We start from the raw sequence: 19,100 nt of genomic DNA on the forward strand, positions 1-19,100 counted from the left end.
ATACTGTTTAGTATTGGAGTAAAATCATATATATTAAATATATCATTTGGAATGACTGAAACTTTAATGTTATTGTTAAACTGAGTTGAGTAGTTACAGCATACAGGCACACATAGTAAAATGAATTAGAGGCAAAAAAACAAAAAACTGCTAATAAAACTGTGAACTTGCAGGAAGGAGACTGAGGGATTTATTAGATATAACAAGATGTCACCAGCATATAGACTGAGTTTATGATTGGAATTAGTTTTAATGCCTGAAAATCTCTCATGCTGTTTTGTATGAAAAATGCATCCTTGCCTAGTAACTAATTTTTAATTTTGAAATTAAAACTGACAGATGGGTTCAGGTAGAGGTGGAGTTCATTAAGGGTCAGGCCTGACTCTTTTTAACGTTTGCAATTCGATGGTGAGAACCTGAAAAGGTAAAAGTATGCTTTGGAAAGAAAAAAGAAAGAGTCGGTCGGGCATGTGCAGGGATAAAGGGTGGGGAGAAAGCCCCTTGTAATAGAGAGTTCAAGCAGAGTGGAATTGATGGAGAGAAGAGAATAATATTAGGAATGACTTGCAATAGATGTCTACATTACCTGTTACGTGATTGCACTACCTAGAGGGGGCTATATACACGTAGTGTGTGACTGAAGAAGAAACACTCAATGCATCATGGGAATCTGCCAGCAGCCGAGACCTATTACAGCATAACTAAAGAAGGATTCAGGGTCACCTGATCTAACCCTAACTAAATGCTGCAAAAAGGAAAGTAGAAGAGGGACCTGAAAGCTGAAGTCTCTGCCTCCCATTTTACTTTTAAATACTCTGCAAGTAAGCCCGCAGTCTGACAGCGAAGTGCTCTAATGGGATGATATGGTACTATAAGGTCATTAAGATAAGATTGGGGCCTGATCATTCAACACTTTGAGTGTGAGAAGCAGGACTTTAAATTCGATTATGGATTTAACAGGGAGCCAAGGAAGAGAATAAGAATTCAGCTGTAAACACAGAGGCATCGTGGTTTATGCATGGAAAAAACCCCCTGATCAGTCATCTTGTGATGCAACATACATCCTCTCTATTGCACGAGGGTGTAACCATTTCATTATGTACAAATCCACTCTTCCAGGTTTGTGTTTCACCATCTTTTCAACGTGCTATATCAAGAACCACACTGAAAGAGAAACAATTTCCTTCCTTGCTACTAAAACCGATTCTAAAGTACGATTTCACTGACTCAGACGGTATAGCAACTGTGACAGTTTGTCTTAAAACAACAATAATTTCACATTTTGATTTTTTTTTCTAAAAATAGATTTTTGACCATAATCTCGAAATTTCGACTTTATTCTCAAAATGATCAATAATATTTTTTTAATGTGGCCCTAATACTCGCAGAGATCAGTAGATCCCAGTCCTCAGAAAACATTTCACAAACAGACTTGTTGCAACAACAGTGTCCTCCTGTTATGGTACCATGCTAGGATTCAGCGCTTTAGAGCGGCCCATGGGATGGCTGCAGCTCAGGCAGTAGAGCACATCATCTAACTAATCAGAAGGTTGGTGGTTTGATTCTTGTCTGCATGCCAAAGTATCCTTGGGCAAGACACTGAAAACCAAGTTGCTCTGTGCTGTGTTAATTTGATTGTGAATGCTAAATATAAAACAGAGTAGAAAGAGGTGCTTGCATGAACAGGTGAATGATGCATGTTGTATAAAGTGCTCAAGTAGAGAAGTACTCCATAAGAACCAGTCCATTTTAAAAGTCTTGAGTGCTTCACAAGAAGGCAGCTGCTCTTCTTTTTAGTTTGTGAAGATGTTTCACCTTTCATATGAGAAGATGAAAAGTTTTAAAACAACTGATGGAGAGTCCCAGGTATTTAACCCCTTGTGGGGTTAAAGTTCTTGAAGGTCATAATTTTGTTAGCAATTGCAGTCATGTTGGGATAGAGCATTGAACCCTGTCCTATTGAATGCAGCTGCTTTAACCTTTGAGACAAAGCAAACATGGTTTCCTTGAACTAACACACTTAATGGAGCTCAGCTATCTCCTATGCCATCTATCCAATTTACAAGTCTTTTATGCATATGCTGCATTGCAAAGTGCACTCATAGTGATAGCTGGGTCCATTGTCTCTCTGGGATTTCTTATTTAACTCCTATAGTGTAGATGTCCTGCCGTAAACACTCCGTCAGGTTGGCCTGTAAATATTCATCATCACAACTACTCTCTTTGCATTTCGCAGAAATATCCGTTATGATCACTTATGCTTGCATTGGCCTGAAACCATCATGACAGCATCTTCTCACCACAGTGAGAGAGACAAACTGACGTAACACTTGCAGTAAGCTTGGCCAAGTGGAAAATACTGCTGCTGTCACTCTCAGTGGCTCAGTGTCTGCATGTCTCTTCTAGCTTTCCAGTCTCACAGCAGCGAGTGGAAACTGAGTTCTGCTGGCTCACTCCCTTCTGGGAAATCGTTTTTTAAAGAAATGGTACTTCTGTCTGGTCCTCTACATTCTGGTTGATATTAACAAAGTTAACATTTTAAACATATTGAGTGAAAATTAACTCAGGAAGCCCATATCTGCAAAAAAATATTGAAAACTCATCTATTAAGTCAAAATAGCTGACATGCTCTTGAATGTCACTCCAGGAGACATTTTTGTACATCTTGAGATATTAAAGAATGCCAAAAGTCAAATTTCGCACATCTAGTTCAAATGTAACACTGTTGTTGCTTCATTGGTACATGTTATTGGGTGTCAGCACAGACACTAATAAGACCAAGACAACACAAAAGCCTTCATCACTTTGGAGGTGTGTGCCAAGTTTCTCACTTTTAAACTTTTTTGTCCCCTTAAATACTTCCTGTTTCTTGGTGAGTTGCCATGCCGACAGGATGTTTTCATAAAAAGCATCAGGGTCAAAAGTTCAGACCATGTTTAAGATGAATCCAGTCAACCTGCGAGGAGTAGTACACGAAAGCATAAAACATGACGCTGCATGTTTCTACCAGGTTACACTCCAAATATTTCTATTGGCTTATAGTCTTGGTAGATATTGTGACTGTTGTCACAAGTTGGACCTTATTATTCATCAGAAGTTTGGCAAGATTGAACAATGTACGTGTGAATGACAGAAAATTACAGCTTTATGGTGACTGATTGAACATGCCCCACAATGAAAAGTCAACAGCTTTACACTTTGTACTAGCGTCACCAAAGTCTGTAGCTGAGACAGACCAAATATGAAGTTTTCCTTTTGATCCCTAGAAGAAATCTGAAGAAGTACGCTGTCTGAAAATCACAATAAAGTCTTTTTAAAATCAAAATGGCAGAGGTCCTTTTGAGTTTGTTTATTGTTTTGGGGTTTGGGGTGTTACACATTTGTGCCAGATGGTGGAACAGTGGAGCTATGGTGCCATTTTTACCCTCCCTGTTTGAAACCCATCAACATATGCAGATTTTCATCTATTTGAGAGCATATTTTGGTCCTCAAAATAAAAAACAGAGCAGTATCTGCTCTGGTTGGTTGTTGGTACATGGGACTTAATAATTACATTTAAATAATTCAAAAGTTATTTTTAGAAGATAAATTGTGTGTGTTTTTTAGTATATCATGAATATTTCTGATGACTTGATCCTTTTTCTTCACTTTTACCCTGCATACAGGACAACTGGACAGAAAACAGGACAAAGCACTTTCCTTGCTGTGTAGGTACTGTTCATTGTGTATATCAGTGCTTTCACCACTAAAAACATTTACAGGATGAATGGTAAAATGTTCTGTAGAGTTGCTGATAAAATTACACAGCTTTAAGTTTTTGCTTGCTTATATGAATCATTATTGGTAGTTATACTGACACACGAGTCTCTGGACAGAGCCTTGTGTGCATAATAAGTAATGGCATAGGTGAACCACGAGGCATTACTTATTCAGGACCTTAAAAGGTGCCAGAGTTATATTAGGGGAGCCATGAATACTCTTCATATACAACAGTAAGATGTAATTTTACGAGCTAGATATTGTTCTGTAAGCAATGTTTCAGTTGATGGTTATTCGTAGTTAAATATTTGCATTTGCATGTTTAATGTAATTCTAATTCTTGCATTTGTATAATGTCTCTTTGCTCCCATTTGCAGTCACTTAGAGGCAAGGGAGCAAATGGCTCAGTGATCTCTGTCGTTTCACTGCATAATTTTCCCATTCCCACTGATGGCCTTGGATGGCATCCATTGTAACAGGGCCTCTGATTAGTGATTAAAATGTTTACTAGTACATGGGGAAATGGAGCTAGGCAATAGTCCACCTCCATAGCCTAAGCACGCAGCTCTAAGCACGCAGCTCTAAGCACGCAGCTAGCTTCACACAGACAGATTGCTCAGTGGCTGATGTCTTTTTTAACACCATTTAGTTGATAAAAGTTCCTGAAGGCTCTGGACGTTGTAGGGCTGTCCTGGTTGACACGCCTCTGCAATGTTGCGTGGAGATCAGGGGCAGTACCTGTGGACTGGCAGACCGGGGTGGTGGTCCCCATCTTTAAGAAAGGGGACCGGAGGGTGTGTTCCAACTACAGGGGGATCACACTCCTCAGCCTCCCTGGGAAAGTCTATGCCAGGGTGCTGGAAAGGAGAGTTCGTCCGTTAGTCGAACCTCGGATACAGGAGGAACAATGCGGTTTTCGTCCTGGTCGCGGAACACTGGACCAGCTCTTTATCCTCTCCAGGATACTTGAGGGTGCATGGGAGTTTGCCCAACCAGTCTACATTTGTTTTGTGGACTTGGAGAAGGCATTCGACCGTGTCCCTCGGGGTGTCCTGTGGGAGGTGTTGCGGGAATATGGGGTGTCTGGCCCATTGCTACGGGCCATTCGATCCCTATACAACCGTTGCAAGAGCTTGGTTCGCATTGCCGGCAATAAGTCGGACTCGTTCCTGGTGGGTGATGGGCTCCGCCAGGGCTGCCCTCTCCGGTTCTGTTCATAATTTTTATGGACAGGATTTCTAGGCGCAGCCAAGTGGCGGAGGGCTTTCGCTTTGGTGGCCTCAGAATCTCATCTCTGATTTTTGCAGATGATGTGGTTCTGTTGGCTTCATCGGGTGAGGGCCTCCAGCTCGCACTGGAACGGTTCGCAGCCGAGTGTGAAGCAGCGGGAATGAGGATCAGCACCTCCAAATCTGAGGCAATGGTTCTCAGCCGGAAAAGGGTGGAGTGCCCACTCCAGGTCGGGGATGAGTTCCTGCCCCAAGTGGAGGAGTTCAAGTATCTCGGGGTCTTGTTCGCGAGTGATGGGAGAAGGGAGCCGGAGATCGACAGACGGATTGGGGCTGCAGCTGCAGTAATGTGGACGCTGCACCGGTCCGTCGTGGTGAAGAGGGAGCTGAGTGTAAAAGCGAAGCTCTCAATTTACCGGTCGATCTACGTCCCTACCCTCACCTATGGCCACGAGCTGTGGGTAGTGACCGAAAGAACGAGATCGCGGATACAAGCTGCAGAAATGAGCTTCCTCCGAAGGGTGGCTGGCCTCTCCCTTAGAGATAGGGTGAGAAGTTCAGCCATCCGGGAGGGGCTCAGAGTAGAGCAGCTGCTGCTCCACATCGAAAGGAGCCAGCTGAGGTGGTTCGGGCATCTGACAAGGATGCCCCCTGGGCGCCTCCTGGGTGAGGTGTTCCAGGCATGTCCCACCGGGAGGAGGCCCCGGGGCAGACCCAGGACACGCTGGAGAGATTATATCTCTCAGCTGGCCTGGGAACGCCTTGGTATTCCCCCGGATAAGCTGGAGGAGGTGGCTGGGGAGAGGGAGGTCTGGGCCTCTTTGCTTAGGCTGCTGCCCCCGCGACCCGGCCCCGGACGAAGCAGATGAAGATGGATGGATGGATGGATGGATAGTTGATAAAATGATGGAAATCCAGGGAGGGTGGGTCACTGATGCATCATCCATCCACCCATCCATGTATACACGCATACATATAATGAATATGTCATTAATTGTTGAATTTACAATAGCTCAACAATGTGGGATTACAGTGTTGCGTTGTGTTGTTTGACCAGAAAATAAAACAACAGTGATAACAGCCCCCCATTGAAAACCTTTACAGAGTCTGACCCTGGTGTGTGTGGTGCAGGATGGGGGTGAGCGCGACACACTGTAGCCACTAGTCTCACAGAATGACTTACAGAATGAATGAATTAATAAAAGATGTTTCATAAAATACATTTAAAAAGATGACTGACAAACATTGTAAAAGATAAAAGTATTCCTCTCTATTTAAATTAAGATGGGATTATGTCCCAAAAAATGTTCATGTGAAAATGTGCTAAAGATAAATATAACTGAAGCAGAATTACATAAACTGAGTAAAACATGCAATGAATTCTATCCATGTCTGACTGAATGTTTCAATGTGAATTCTCTGTGTTAAGAATAACAAAGTGAATGTAATGAAATGATTTTAAAGTTTAACCTTTGTGTTTGTTAACTCTTGTAAGTCTGTGGGTGGGTGGTCACTGGATGTCAGCAACATGATTGGACGGCCAAAATGTGTCCCCCACCTCAGCTCCAGCTGAGCTCTTCATACCAACCAACTGACAGAATCAGAGCTATTAGGACTTTTCAGTCAGAGCCGAAACCAAGAAAAACAGTTCCCCCCCTCGCTCTTTATCCAATGTTTTAAGTAACAAGAACCTTTTGTTCTGTTTGGGATCACTGCCAAGCTGAAAAATGAAATTATTCCCAATCAGATGCTTTCCAAGCCACATTGGACAATAGATCCAATGACTTAGAATACTTTTCTGTAAGATCACCAACAACAATGGCTAAAATGCAACCATGCCAAAGCCTCCACTGTGTTTTACAGATGGCTCACTCACTGTTACTTACCTTACTACTGACTCCCTCCATTTGAACTGGGCCTCTTCTCCCAGTTTGCTTCTTTGTTCGTGCTGGTGTGAAGACCGTCTGTGCTGACTCCTTTGCAAAGGTTTCTTTTAATAAATCTCAGAAAAAACAGTTTGGCTTCAACACTCAATTTTATTTTTCACAACACCCTCAGGTCCTGTGTCAGGTCTTTGCTGGATTTCCCCCCCATTCATTAGGAACATGACTTTCACCAATCATCTGCCATAGTGTTTTAGGCCTGCCACATCTTTTGTCCTCAGTTTGTCAAGTTCCCTCAAACTTTTTGGGATATCTTGCACACCATGCAAAGATGTGCCGTGTTTTTAGCTAACAACTCTTTAGTAAAAAAGAACACAGTTTATGCCTGTCAAACAGTTCTGACATTTTCTTGTAGATTCAACTAAAGAAATGGGAACGGTGTTTTTGTGACAGACTGCTGATAACAAAGTGCCTAAATACACAATTTCAAATGGGTTCTTGGTCAAGTTGTCTGTTATATGCAGACACAACCCTGATTCCTGTCATGAGTCAGGTGCCTTTTTTGCTTGATTCACATTTAGGTCTGTTAGTAGCATAAGAAACAAACAAACAAATCCTCTGAAAATGGTCAGACACAAGAACTGGACTGGAAAGGAGCGAAAGTTTTATCAGAAGTCATTCAAAACTTTCCATGCTATCGTGTTTACAGACAGAATTACACATGCGCAGTAATGCTACCATAAACATGAGCCTCATCACATCTCGTAAACTTTCTACAAGCACTACTTTGTGCAAATCAACTCAGGAGCTTCAGATCAGTGGATTGATAGAGCCCATCTATAATGTTTGTATAGTAATTATGGAAATCACAAAATATTAGTTAGAAATCAGATCATGAGAGAAAGCCTATAGCCTAGTTACATGGATAACAGCACACATATTCATTATGCTTGAAAGCATTTGATTACACCTAGTGCCAAAAAAAACAAAACTTACAAAGAATACAATCATAGAATTTAAACGTAGTGATTAAATGAATTTACTAAAATTATAATTTAGCTGTTATTATTATAAAACACTCGCTGTGTTGCAGATCTATAAAGCTGAGTTCCTCTTTGACTGGAAGCGTCTTATGTGGAAAGGTGAAAGGTCATAGGAGGGCACTTCTCCCAGGCTGAGTTCGCACAGAAGCTTGCCAATGATTGGTCCAAACTTGAAGCCATGACCTGGAAAAATAAAGAAGCCTTCATAGTGAGCAAAGCACAAACATAGGTCATCAAGCTGTGTCAGATCAATTGATGTCTTCATGTGAACCAAAGCCAGGCACCTTGCAGTTAGAATAAAAATAGCCTGTATTTCTTGGGCTTTGTCTGAATAAGGCGCTGGGTTTGAGATTCACATGAGTGAACACATAAAAGAAAAGCAAAGCTGTTGCAACTCCTGTCACTGAGAATATACTCACTTTAGTGAACAACACCAAATACTAAATTAGGGGAGAGTTGTCCTTTCTTGGCGTAATGGCTTCATGTGCCTTAGCTCAGGAGTAAGATGAGAGAAATACTATTTTTAAAATGAGGCGTCACGATTCATTGTTTTTAGGGTCTGAGAAGGAAATTGTGAATATCAACGGGGCTTGAAGAATGCAGCACAGTGCCATCTGACAAAGGTCTCAAGGCTCCTGTGGATTCTGTCTGGCTTTGAAGTCATAAAAAGCTGCCTTTGACAGTTTGGACCTGTGAATTTTCATCTTGCCAGAGAAGGAGAATGGAAAACCTAGGCCAAGCCTACAGGATGATATTGTAGCCATGGCAACCGTTCTCAGTACTTGCTTGAAAGTACTTATGTCACGCATTAATGATGAATGCATGAAGTGAAGGAGGGAACAGAAGGAAATACATGTTTCTGTGTTACGATTAAAGCATGTGAACTTCCTCAAAATATGAACTTTGTGAGTGGAAGGATGGAGACTGAGCACATCCAGTACACTTAATAAATAACAATTAGTAGCATTAGTTATGATCACTAGTTATGATTGCAATTGGAAAATTGTATCTTCTCTGAAAACATGTTATCAATTTTACTGAAAGAATAAAAAACAAAACAAATGAGGCCACTACAGTAATTCAGCCCACTATTTGGGTCTGTATTTAAATAATTTAATCATCGGATGGCTCCCCTTGTAACTTGGTAGCAACAAGCAGGACCACTGATGAATCCCACTAGCCTTGGTGATCTAATAGATTTTTATTCAGTGCTACTGTGAGGCTAACATTTTTGGAGTTTCCTCTAGAAAACTATCAGGTTAATACATTTTTGACTTAATATTAGAGATGGACCGATCCGATATTACGTATCGGCATCGGTCCGATACTGACCTAAATTACTGGATCGGATATCGGAGAAAAATAAAAAATGTAATCCGATCCATTAAATATCACGAAAGCACCTCACAAAACTTGCAACACGCCGTAACTCACCTCAGAACGTTAGCAGTATGCATCACATGATAGAGCGGCTGTGGCATTCGGGACCTGTCGGTGGTCTGGATAGCATTTGGAGTTTCGCTAGCAACCCGGCATTTCATCTCCGACAAAGTTATCCCCAAGAGAAGTAAAGCAAGTGTGTAAGTCCATCTCTGAATGTTTGTAAAGCATTCCTGCATTAAGCTTAACAAGCGACTGCCTCTCCTGCTGCTACTTCAATCATGAAACTGCTTAATGATCAGCTGATCGGCTTTTCTGTCGCGAGTCCGTGTCTCTTCTTTGTTTTTGGCCCACTTTGCACCAGAAAGAGGAAACCAGCGGCTGAACAACAGCAGCACGTTTAAGCTTGATCAGCTCTTGTTAGAATGTATTTAATATTACTTTCTACTCCAGGATCTTTTTCTACGTAGCTGACGCTGGTAACTGTGCAGGGGCGGATCTAGCAAAGTTTAGCCAGGGGGGCCGATAGGGCATGAACAGGGAAAAGGGGGCACAAAGACATACTTTTCTTTCTTATTCTCATTTAAAATGTCGAGCTTTTAATAAATAATTATCTGACACCCAAAGTTTTAATTTGATGTAAAATGAATAGAAGTCAATTACTGTATATAGTGACTATTAAGTCTAATATATATACCCTAGTAAGCTATAGTACTTTTTCCTTTGGGAAGGTACCATCTGTGCAGTCTGCAATTTTGTTGAAGAAAGATGTTGAATCTATTTAATATTTCTTGAAAAATAATTGATTTCTGTGCATTTTTTTTCCACACTGCATCAAATTAAGATTGATTACGTCGATTAAGCATCATGAGGTGGAGCGTGAGGGGTGGTTCCCTATTTTTTATTTATTTATTTTTGTTGTTGCTGGGAGTTGGAACCCTATTAGTTAGGTTGCTTAATATTTACGCTAAGTACTCTTTAAAATACCAGAATAGGGAGGATGGTGTAGGTTTAAGTTTATTAGATTGATCAGTATTGCTGAACTATGAAATATTTTTTTTTGCATACAGGTATAACAGAATAGCTTTAGTGTTGTTGTTGTTTTAAACTTGAGTATGAACTTATACAAAATGCAGCAAGATATTTAAAAAACAGTTTTGTTGATTAAAAAACACTATATCGGATTCATATCGGTATCGGCAGATATCCAAATTTATGATATCGGTATCGGACATAAAAAAGTGGTATCGTGCCATCTCTACTTAATATTGGAAGGTCATTAATTAGCATCTACTTTATGGTCAAAGTCTTGCATGGATACTAACTATTGGGTTGCCAAATGCCACTAGAAAGGCTTTAGTTTTTAATGACACTTGCTGAACTCTGTTCACAGACAGTAATTTCTGGAAGTGTTCCTGAGCCCATCTAGTGAGTTCCATTCCAGTGAGTTTCACAATCGTACATTGAGGAACATTTTTCTGAAATTGTTTGTACAATTTATAGATGCAGCTTTTGCAGGTTGGGAAATCTGTGACCATCTCTACCTCTGAGAAACTCAGCCTCTGTGTCCACCTATTACAGGAACATGCTTGGTGAGTTCTTTAAAACAAACTATTCTTTCACAAATGTTTACAAAGGCAGAATGTATAGCTATGTTTTTTTTTGTTTGTTTTTTTTTTTTACACCTGTTGCAATGAGTCTGAAACACCCAGATTCAAAGATGAAGTGTGGCCTGATACTTCTGTCCATATAGTAGAAGAGTGGAGTGTAGAGAGAGCATAAACAGATAGGACAAAATACAAACTGGAAGGCAAACAATGTTCATTCTCACCAATAAATCTGTCTTTGATTTAAGGCACATAATTAAATTAAATTAATTATGGACTTCCACAAGATTTTGGATACAGTATACATGCTTTCCTTAGGCATTTGAAAGCATACCATACATTTTCATTGCATTGATACTCAACTTTATCCATGCAGCCAGATGACACACATTAATTAGTTATACTGCAGGAATGGCTTAAAGCCAAAGATCTAGATGACTTCTAATTTCCTACTTGTACATTCAAATAAACAAGATGTTTTGTTCTTGGCCCTAAAAATTGTAGCATCATGATGTGTGGTTGGCATTAACACTGACAAAAGCTGGACTCATTTTTGACCACGATAGGTCATTCCACGTGCATGTTACACAAACATGTATGACTGCCTTTTGCATTTGTGCAGTATCTCTAAAATGAGAAACATCCTACGTCAAAGTCATGCTGAAAAACTAGGATAAGCATTTACTACTTATCCCCATCTTATCTTAATAAACTCAGAGTACCCGATCACCACAAAAGACTACTAGCTTATTTGCGGTCCCTAGTCCACAGCTTTCAGGCCCCACTTCTGTGGAACCAGTTCTCAGCTTGTTTTCTATGAGACAGACACCCACGCTAGTTTTAACTTCAGGCAGAAAACTTTCTGTTTTGAGAAAGCGTATAGTTACGTTACAGTAGGTGCTGGGGGCTTCCCATGATGCACTGAGTGTTTCTTGTTCACTCACCTAAAGCGGCTTGAGGTGACTGCTGTTATGATTTGGTGCTATGTAAATAAAACTGAATGAAACTCAAATACACAGATGAAGACTTGCAGCAAAATATTCCTGGTGAAAAATGGAAGCAGTGCATGCTGGTGCACCTCTGCAGCACTTGATGCACAGGCTAAGTACAGACCTACCATTTCCTCCATGGCTGCACATGTGCATTTGGTGTGAAGCTCTACATTTTTAGCTTCATTACTCATACACCTCTAAGAATAAGAAAAAAAAACAACCCCATTAATACGTAATCTATATTTGCAACATTTTCTATTGCAGGCCTGTTAGCCCAGTGAGCGCATACTTGTCTGAGAGCAAAGCACTGGGAGCAGGATATTAATTACAGTTATAATTAGGTAAAGGACACGACTGCATGAAGACACGGAGAGGTGCCAGGAGACACTATAGATAACTGCAGGAGAGGAGAGGTGGAGTCGAGCAGGCCGCATGGGAGAACACAAATGTAAGAATAACGGTGGTTAAGAATCCTGATGTCTCCTGTGAGACTGAGGATACAACTATTAAGTAATTGATGGGTCCTGGAAAATCGGTCACTGGCCCCTAGAAATTCCCACTATAAATGCAGTTTACCAATCAATCAGTAAAGCTGCAATAATTTTTATACTGACCAAAAACAAATAACACTTCTGATAACTGATTCAACATTTGAGAACAAATAAAACTGGAAAGTTTTCTGCAGTAATAAAATTAAGATTTGAATGTATGAAGACAGGGATATTATTTGGACTTTTTGAATATTTTGATAAAATTATTGCTAATTACTCAGTGCTATGTATTAACTAATTCAGACTTGACACAAAACGTACACTATTATTACACTTGTCAATAAACAATATTTCAGACTAGACCATCTTCAGCTGTTGCTGTCAAAATGTCATAAAGAATAGCAGCTTGTCAGGACTTTTGTGCTGGACTTCTTATTACTTTCTCCAAAAGGCTCCCCGAAAAACCTTCAGAGATTAGAACCAGATATAAAAAAAGCTACATTTTTACCACATTAACTTCCTGTTAATTGAGAATTGAGTGCACAAATCCTGATGATCAGGAATGGCTGGATGATATGAGATCATGATCAGTCAACATGAATATCACAGTATAAATCACGTCCTTATTTCTGTCAAACTTAAAGGTTCCTTTTTATTCGTAAGTGCAGATGTGAAAATAAAAGGTTAATTTTGGTTAAAATTTGTATTTATTATCTGTCAGAAACTAAACTGGCCACTTTTGCCACCGATCTGTATTTATGGGAACAATGGCAACCTCATACTGTGCATATATCTCATATTGTGCATATGCACAATATAGGGCAAATGTGTTACCTAGATGTGAGTACAGATTTTAATATCTCTGGAAAACTGCATCTCCATTCTTGGAAGCTCTCAGACTGTAGATAATAAGAGGGTCTAAAGTTTTTTTTAAGTGCATTTAAAGTCTTTAGACAATAGTAAGAAATATAGATTCTTTTCTTTCCTTTTGGTTGCAAAAAAACCCCCCAATTATATTGATCTATATGAATTATTAGTTAATCCTAAAAAATATGATGTCCCTTTTTTGTTAAATAACATTAATTAAACTGTCTTACTTACATTTACTAAAAGCAAACATCTGGCTCCTCTTTCTTTCTGCAACTACTCTTCATTTCTTTTTCCCTCTTTAGGCTGCTGCTCTGACAGAGGTGAAACCCTTGATTCCCCGAGTTCCGAGTAACACTGCTGTTCTTCCTGGAACAAGCAATGCTGATTAATTTAGCTGCTGCTCCTGCTGTTTTGGAGTTGGCACTCATCTGCACACATCTGGTGTACACAGTGCCAGAACACTACTTGCTGTTCTTTGTCTTGAGCTGTTGACATTTTCATTTTAACAACGCCGCTGACTCTGTCGACTGAATCAAAACAGACACTGTTTGTTTTGTTTGACTGCTGTCACGGTGTTTTGCCTTTAATAAGCGATTGTGAGGATAATGGCTTAATACAGTAAAGGTGTCAACAAGCCTTGTCAGCTAGTTTCATGATGCTCAGAGGAGCCTGCCATTTTGGCTCATCTTTAGCTGATAATCCAAAAATGGAATAGGGAAAAAATATTTAAAAAACGAACTATTATTTCAATGTACTTTTTCAAAAACCATTTGTACCAATTTATTTATTTAAAAAAAAGAAAAGAAAAGAAAAATGTAAAAAAAGAAAAAAGAAAAAAAAAGAAACAGGCTGTGTATGTAACCAAGGTGTGCACAAAGGAGGTTTGAGGAGATTAATGCTGGCGGAAACTCGTTGATCTTGTAAAGTCTTCAGTAAATTTATCGTTATTTTAAAACTCAGTGCTACTGTTTCTTTGGTAGTACAGCTACACATTTCAGCTCTTAAAATGTAGGTTTGATCATTTAAACATGATATCTAAGTGCATCTAGAGACATTAATGAATTATATGTGGAAATCAGTTCATGTGAATATTACTAACTCTTTACAAACCATTAATGCACATACGTCTGATATGATACATTTAAATAAATTTAAATAAATAAATTTAAACCAACGCTGAGATTTTTCCAAAAATATTTTTGACACTGTCTTGATAAAAATTGTTACTTGTGTGAAAACATTTTCAGGTCGTATAATCTCACGCCACACTGAGGCAGACTGTGGGCGATACAAGCCTTATTTTATATTTCACATTACAGTACAAACACGATTCAAACGTGACGGCGGTGTTTTAAGATGTGAGAGATTTGCGACGTTTAGCACAAATCTTGTGTAGTTAGTGTGTAGTGTAGTCAATAGTTTTGTTGTGTGTGTCAGAACAATGAGGCGACTGCTGAATGTTACAGGAGTTACAGCAGTGATACATCTCCTGTTGTCAGGCCTGCAGGTATCAGGCTGTTGTTCTCCTTTATCTCATAGTGGACAGAAATTATTTTTTGGAGCGGCACAAATAATTTGTGTGGCATCAAATTTAATGCAGAACAGCTGCAATATTACTAATATTACTACAGGACCAAGGTAGTTCAGTAGGGTGATTAAATCACACAGTGGTACACAGTAGTACTTATCTGCTATAATATGATAATTAAATAAAATAAATTTTACAAACTGTAAATACAGCTAATTCCAGCATTCAATTTCCCCTTTTTATAAAATGAATCTCTTTGCTCAATGAAATATTGTTAAAGGGACTTTTTCCAAAATGATTTGTTGAGGAAAAACAAACTCAGTTGAAGCTCATATTCATTGCGTTAAATCATTATCACGAGCATCTAAATGGAACTGCTGCAAGTTTATCAGCTACAACACAGACTCTGAAACTAGTTCAGGAAAATGTCATTTTGTTTTGATTTTTTGTGATTTTGCTTGATTTGATTTTTCTGACTTTTGTGTCAAGGACCCAAGGACTTTGTTGACCATCAGGGATGATTTTGAAGAATTAGAAGGGATTAATGCAGAGTGTCCACAGCTGCAGGGTTTCCTGAGTGGAGAGGATACCTGTCTAGTGTTCATGACTACTTAAAATCCCCTTTCCCACAGAGCCCTTGTGCCTGAGGCATCACCACACGATGCACCTTACCTTGGTTCTTCGTTTTCAATATTAACTATTAACACAGATCTGGTTACGCTGGAAATGTCTCAAAAGGAAACGTCTACATTAAGAAATTAACACCTGCATTGACAGCAAAAAAATATTACCATTCCTATCTATACTTTGGTTTTTTGTGTGGTTTGAATAACTGTGATGGTCTGAAGCAGCTCCTGTCTGAAATTCTCAGAGCTAGAGTACTGACAGAATTAGCTGTTGCTAGGCTACAGCTACTACTACAAGTATGCTAAATGAAAAGAAACCTCCAAATATAAACTGACATAGCTATTTCATTAAAAAAGGAATTAACAGTAGTTTTGAATGAATAGAAGTCAGCTATTTATCCTGACAAATATGGCTAGAGTTATATGTGCTACACATGTTTTCTTTCATTTTTTTGGAGCCATATTGTGCTGTACCTGAAAATCCTGCTCCAATCACGATGTTGCTGTATGCAGGGTGGTAGTCCAGCACAAAATGATGGTCAGGCGTTAGCTGCAAAAACAATAAAATATGAAGAGTTAGTAAATTTTAAAAAAACAACAACAAAAAACCCAACAAAACAAGAAAAAAAATAATCAGAAAGTGCAGGTTGTTGTTTCAAGACGGTGCAGCTGTACCACTTTAGAACTTAAATCCTCTAGGCCCCCTGCCTGCTTGGGTGGAAGAATGGTGTGCATGGTACTTCTATATAAGCCTTTATACTGCACACAGAAAATGACAACGATCAGACTCTCCTGTAAGCACTGGAACTGAACCCTAGAGTTTTCACCAAGTGTATCAAAGCAGCCCTGAATTCCTTGTGGGCAGCGGGACTCAGAGTGTTAACATACTTGGATAAATTTCTAATATGTATTTCTAACAGAGGGGATCCACTACATTTTTCTATCCTCTTCTTCCATTAACATCCAACTTATTAATGTTAATTTGTTAATTCAACATAACATCATAAGTTATGTTACAATAGGTAGGCTGCTGGGGGATTCCCATGATGCATTGAGTATTTCTTCTTCAGTCACCTTTCTCACTCACTATGTATTAATAGACCTCTCTGCATTGAATCATACTTGTTATTAATCTCTGTCTCTCTTCCACAGCATGTCTTCTATCCTGTCTTCCTTCTCTCACCCCAACCGGTCGCAGCAGATGGCCCCGCCCCTCCCTGAGCCTGGTTCTGTCGGAGGTTTCTTCCTGTTAAAGGGGAGTTTTTCCTTCCCACTGTCGCCAAAGTGCTTGCTCATAGGGGATCATATGATTGTTGGGTTTTCTCTGATGTATTATTGTAGGGTCTACCGAACAATATAAAGCACCTTGAGGCAACCTTTATTGTGATTTGGTGCTGTATAAATAAAACTGATTTGAACACACTCAATCTTTACACATCTGCTCAGCATATCAAGTACATATGCACTCAGCACCAGCACATCCACATCTACATAATGCATCCCTATGGAACATCCTATCAAACGTTCTTTTTTTCCCCTCACCTGACTGATGTATGTACCGTAATTGTCGGGCTATAAGCCGCTACTTTTTGCACAAGCTTTGAACCCTGCGGCTTTTAGTCAGGTGCGGCTTTTCTATGGATTGTCCATGAGCGGATTTGTTTTGTTTGTTCCGCTGTTGTACGGCACTATGTTGCCTGGCGGAAGGATCGGGGTTCAAGAGTGGTATGTTGGTCACATGTCCATCCGCCAGGCAACGTAGTGCCGTACGAAGTAGCGCAAAAAACAAACTTCAAAGTAGCGCTATGCGTTCAGCTGGAGGCGTGGATGATGAGCGGCGATAAACTTGCGAAAAGCAAGTTATGCCCAACTCCACCATTGGATTCTGACAGCGTGGAAAAGTGTGAAAACATCCAGGATCACCAACGGATTTCGAAGGGCTGGACTGCTGCATGATGGAGAGGAGGACACCGCCACGGCCCTTCTGAGGGTGTTCGACTCTGACACTGACAACGAGGATTTCTTTGGTTTTGAAAGTGACAACGAAGGAGAGAAGCGGAGAGTGGATGACGAAGCCATCCTGAGCCTGTTCGTTTCCGACACTGGAGGAGAGGACTTTGGTGGTTTTAGTGCGCAGGAAGATGGTGGTGAATGACTGACTTTTCTTTTTGTTAAAGCCGTGTCACTGCACCTGAGCCTAAAAGGTAGTCCAATCTATTTTTCTGGTGTGCTGTAGGTTACTGTTATGTACTACATTTGTTACTCATTTATGAAGCACAGTACATGTTTCGTACTTGTAATTACCGCTACTTGTACATATACCTAAAAAGTTATGCAAATATGTACCCATAACTTGTTTTTCAAAATATTAATAAAAGTGATGTCTCCAAACAGCCATCTCTTTCCTGACAATTCCCTTTGTGCATATTCTCTTACATATGATAAGTCAACATTGAAACACCTGCGGCTTTTAGTCAGGTGCGGCTAATGTATGTACAAAACAGGATTTTCCCCTGATTTTAGCTTGTGCGGCTAATATTCAGGTGCGCTCTGTAGTCCGGGAAATACGGTATTTTTTTTCCTCAATTATTTCAGCGTCACACGCAGTGTGCAACATTAGCTGCACACACACAGTTATGGGCACACTAAGGTTTGTCACATGGAAAGTGCATTGAGCAGACTCCAGAGAGAAGAGGTTAAAGATAAGATACTTAACCACCTTAAAAACACTACAGGCAGATGTTGTTTTATTATAAGAGACTGATAGACCTGCTACAGCTACAGATGAACTTAAAACACCTGAGTTTCCTGATGCGTTCTCAGCCTGCTATAACTCTAGGCAAAGGGGAGTAGCAATTTTAATAAATAAAAATGTTAATTTTACAGTACTCAACACAGTTATAAAGCCATTAAATTATCTATGCTTAACGAAAAGTTATGTATTGTAAGTATATATGGCCCAAGTGTTGATGACCCCTCATTCTTCCATGCTTTTTTCACTGTACTCTTTGAACACCTAGATTGCTCACTTGGTCTTGGGGGCGATCCCAACTTTGGACTAAAGGAAGAAATGGAGCAGGAACTCCTACTCTATTGAGCCTCACTCCTGGAGCTGATTTGCTCTTCACAGTCCACCAGCTGTGGGACAGATGTGGTTGGGTATCTGTGAGCTAGCCTTTGTTCTTTTCAAAAGAAACAAGGGCACCAAAGGTGCTGTGGAAGTGACCTCACCCCTTACGTCTTAGATGTAGTGGTAGTAGGGCTTCCCATTATGAGACTCCTCACTTTGTATTCAGAGAACCCGGGTTACCCTGGTAACCAAACTTTGAGTAAATTAAATAAGTGTTATTTTCAAAAAAGCAGTAAGATTTAATGCACATTCACTCAAGAGTGCTGCAGCCTCTTCGTTCTGCTTCTTGTGGCCTTGTGAGCTGTTCCTGTCAAAGTCTTTATAAAAAATGTTTCAAAAACCTGTTTAACTCGATAGAAAAGGCCACTGTATATGCATAGTGACCTCTGACAGAAGACCAAATTTGAGCACAACAGAAGAGACTAGTTATCTTCTTAAGAATGACTTGTTAAGTGAGAGAAGAGTTGTCAGGATTTTCAGTGATATTAGACAAGGTGGCCAAAATGTTATTGTCCTATTGCTTCAGTATGTGATCATGTGTTGGTGAGCAGCTGCAAAACCG

The 19,100-nt window shown here is 39.9% G+C and overlaps 1 protein-coding gene across 1 annotated transcript in view; it reads right to left on the reverse strand.

Moving 5' to 3' along the window:
* Positions 1-7,004: 7,004 nt before the first annotated feature.
* Positions 7,005-19,100, reverse strand: part of pipox (pipecolic acid oxidase) — a 32,939-nt gene continuing 20,843 nt past the window's right edge. Inside the window, exons 7-8 of the mRNA XM_026191727.2 lie at positions 15,883-15,958; positions 7,005-8,097 (exon numbers count right to left, since the gene is read on the reverse strand). Coding sequence (XP_026047512.1) covers positions 7,967-8,097; positions 15,883-15,958 — 207 coding nt within the window. The 3' untranslated portion in view covers positions 7,005-7,966. The remainder of the gene's footprint in view (positions 8,098-15,882; positions 15,959-19,100) is intronic.

This window comes from Astatotilapia calliptera, chromosome 14, assembly GCF_964374335.1.
Source record: "Astatotilapia calliptera chromosome 14, fAstCal68.1, whole genome shotgun sequence".
In the NCBI taxonomy this organism is placed as follows: Eukaryota; Metazoa; Chordata; class Actinopteri; order Cichliformes; family Cichlidae; genus Astatotilapia; species Astatotilapia calliptera.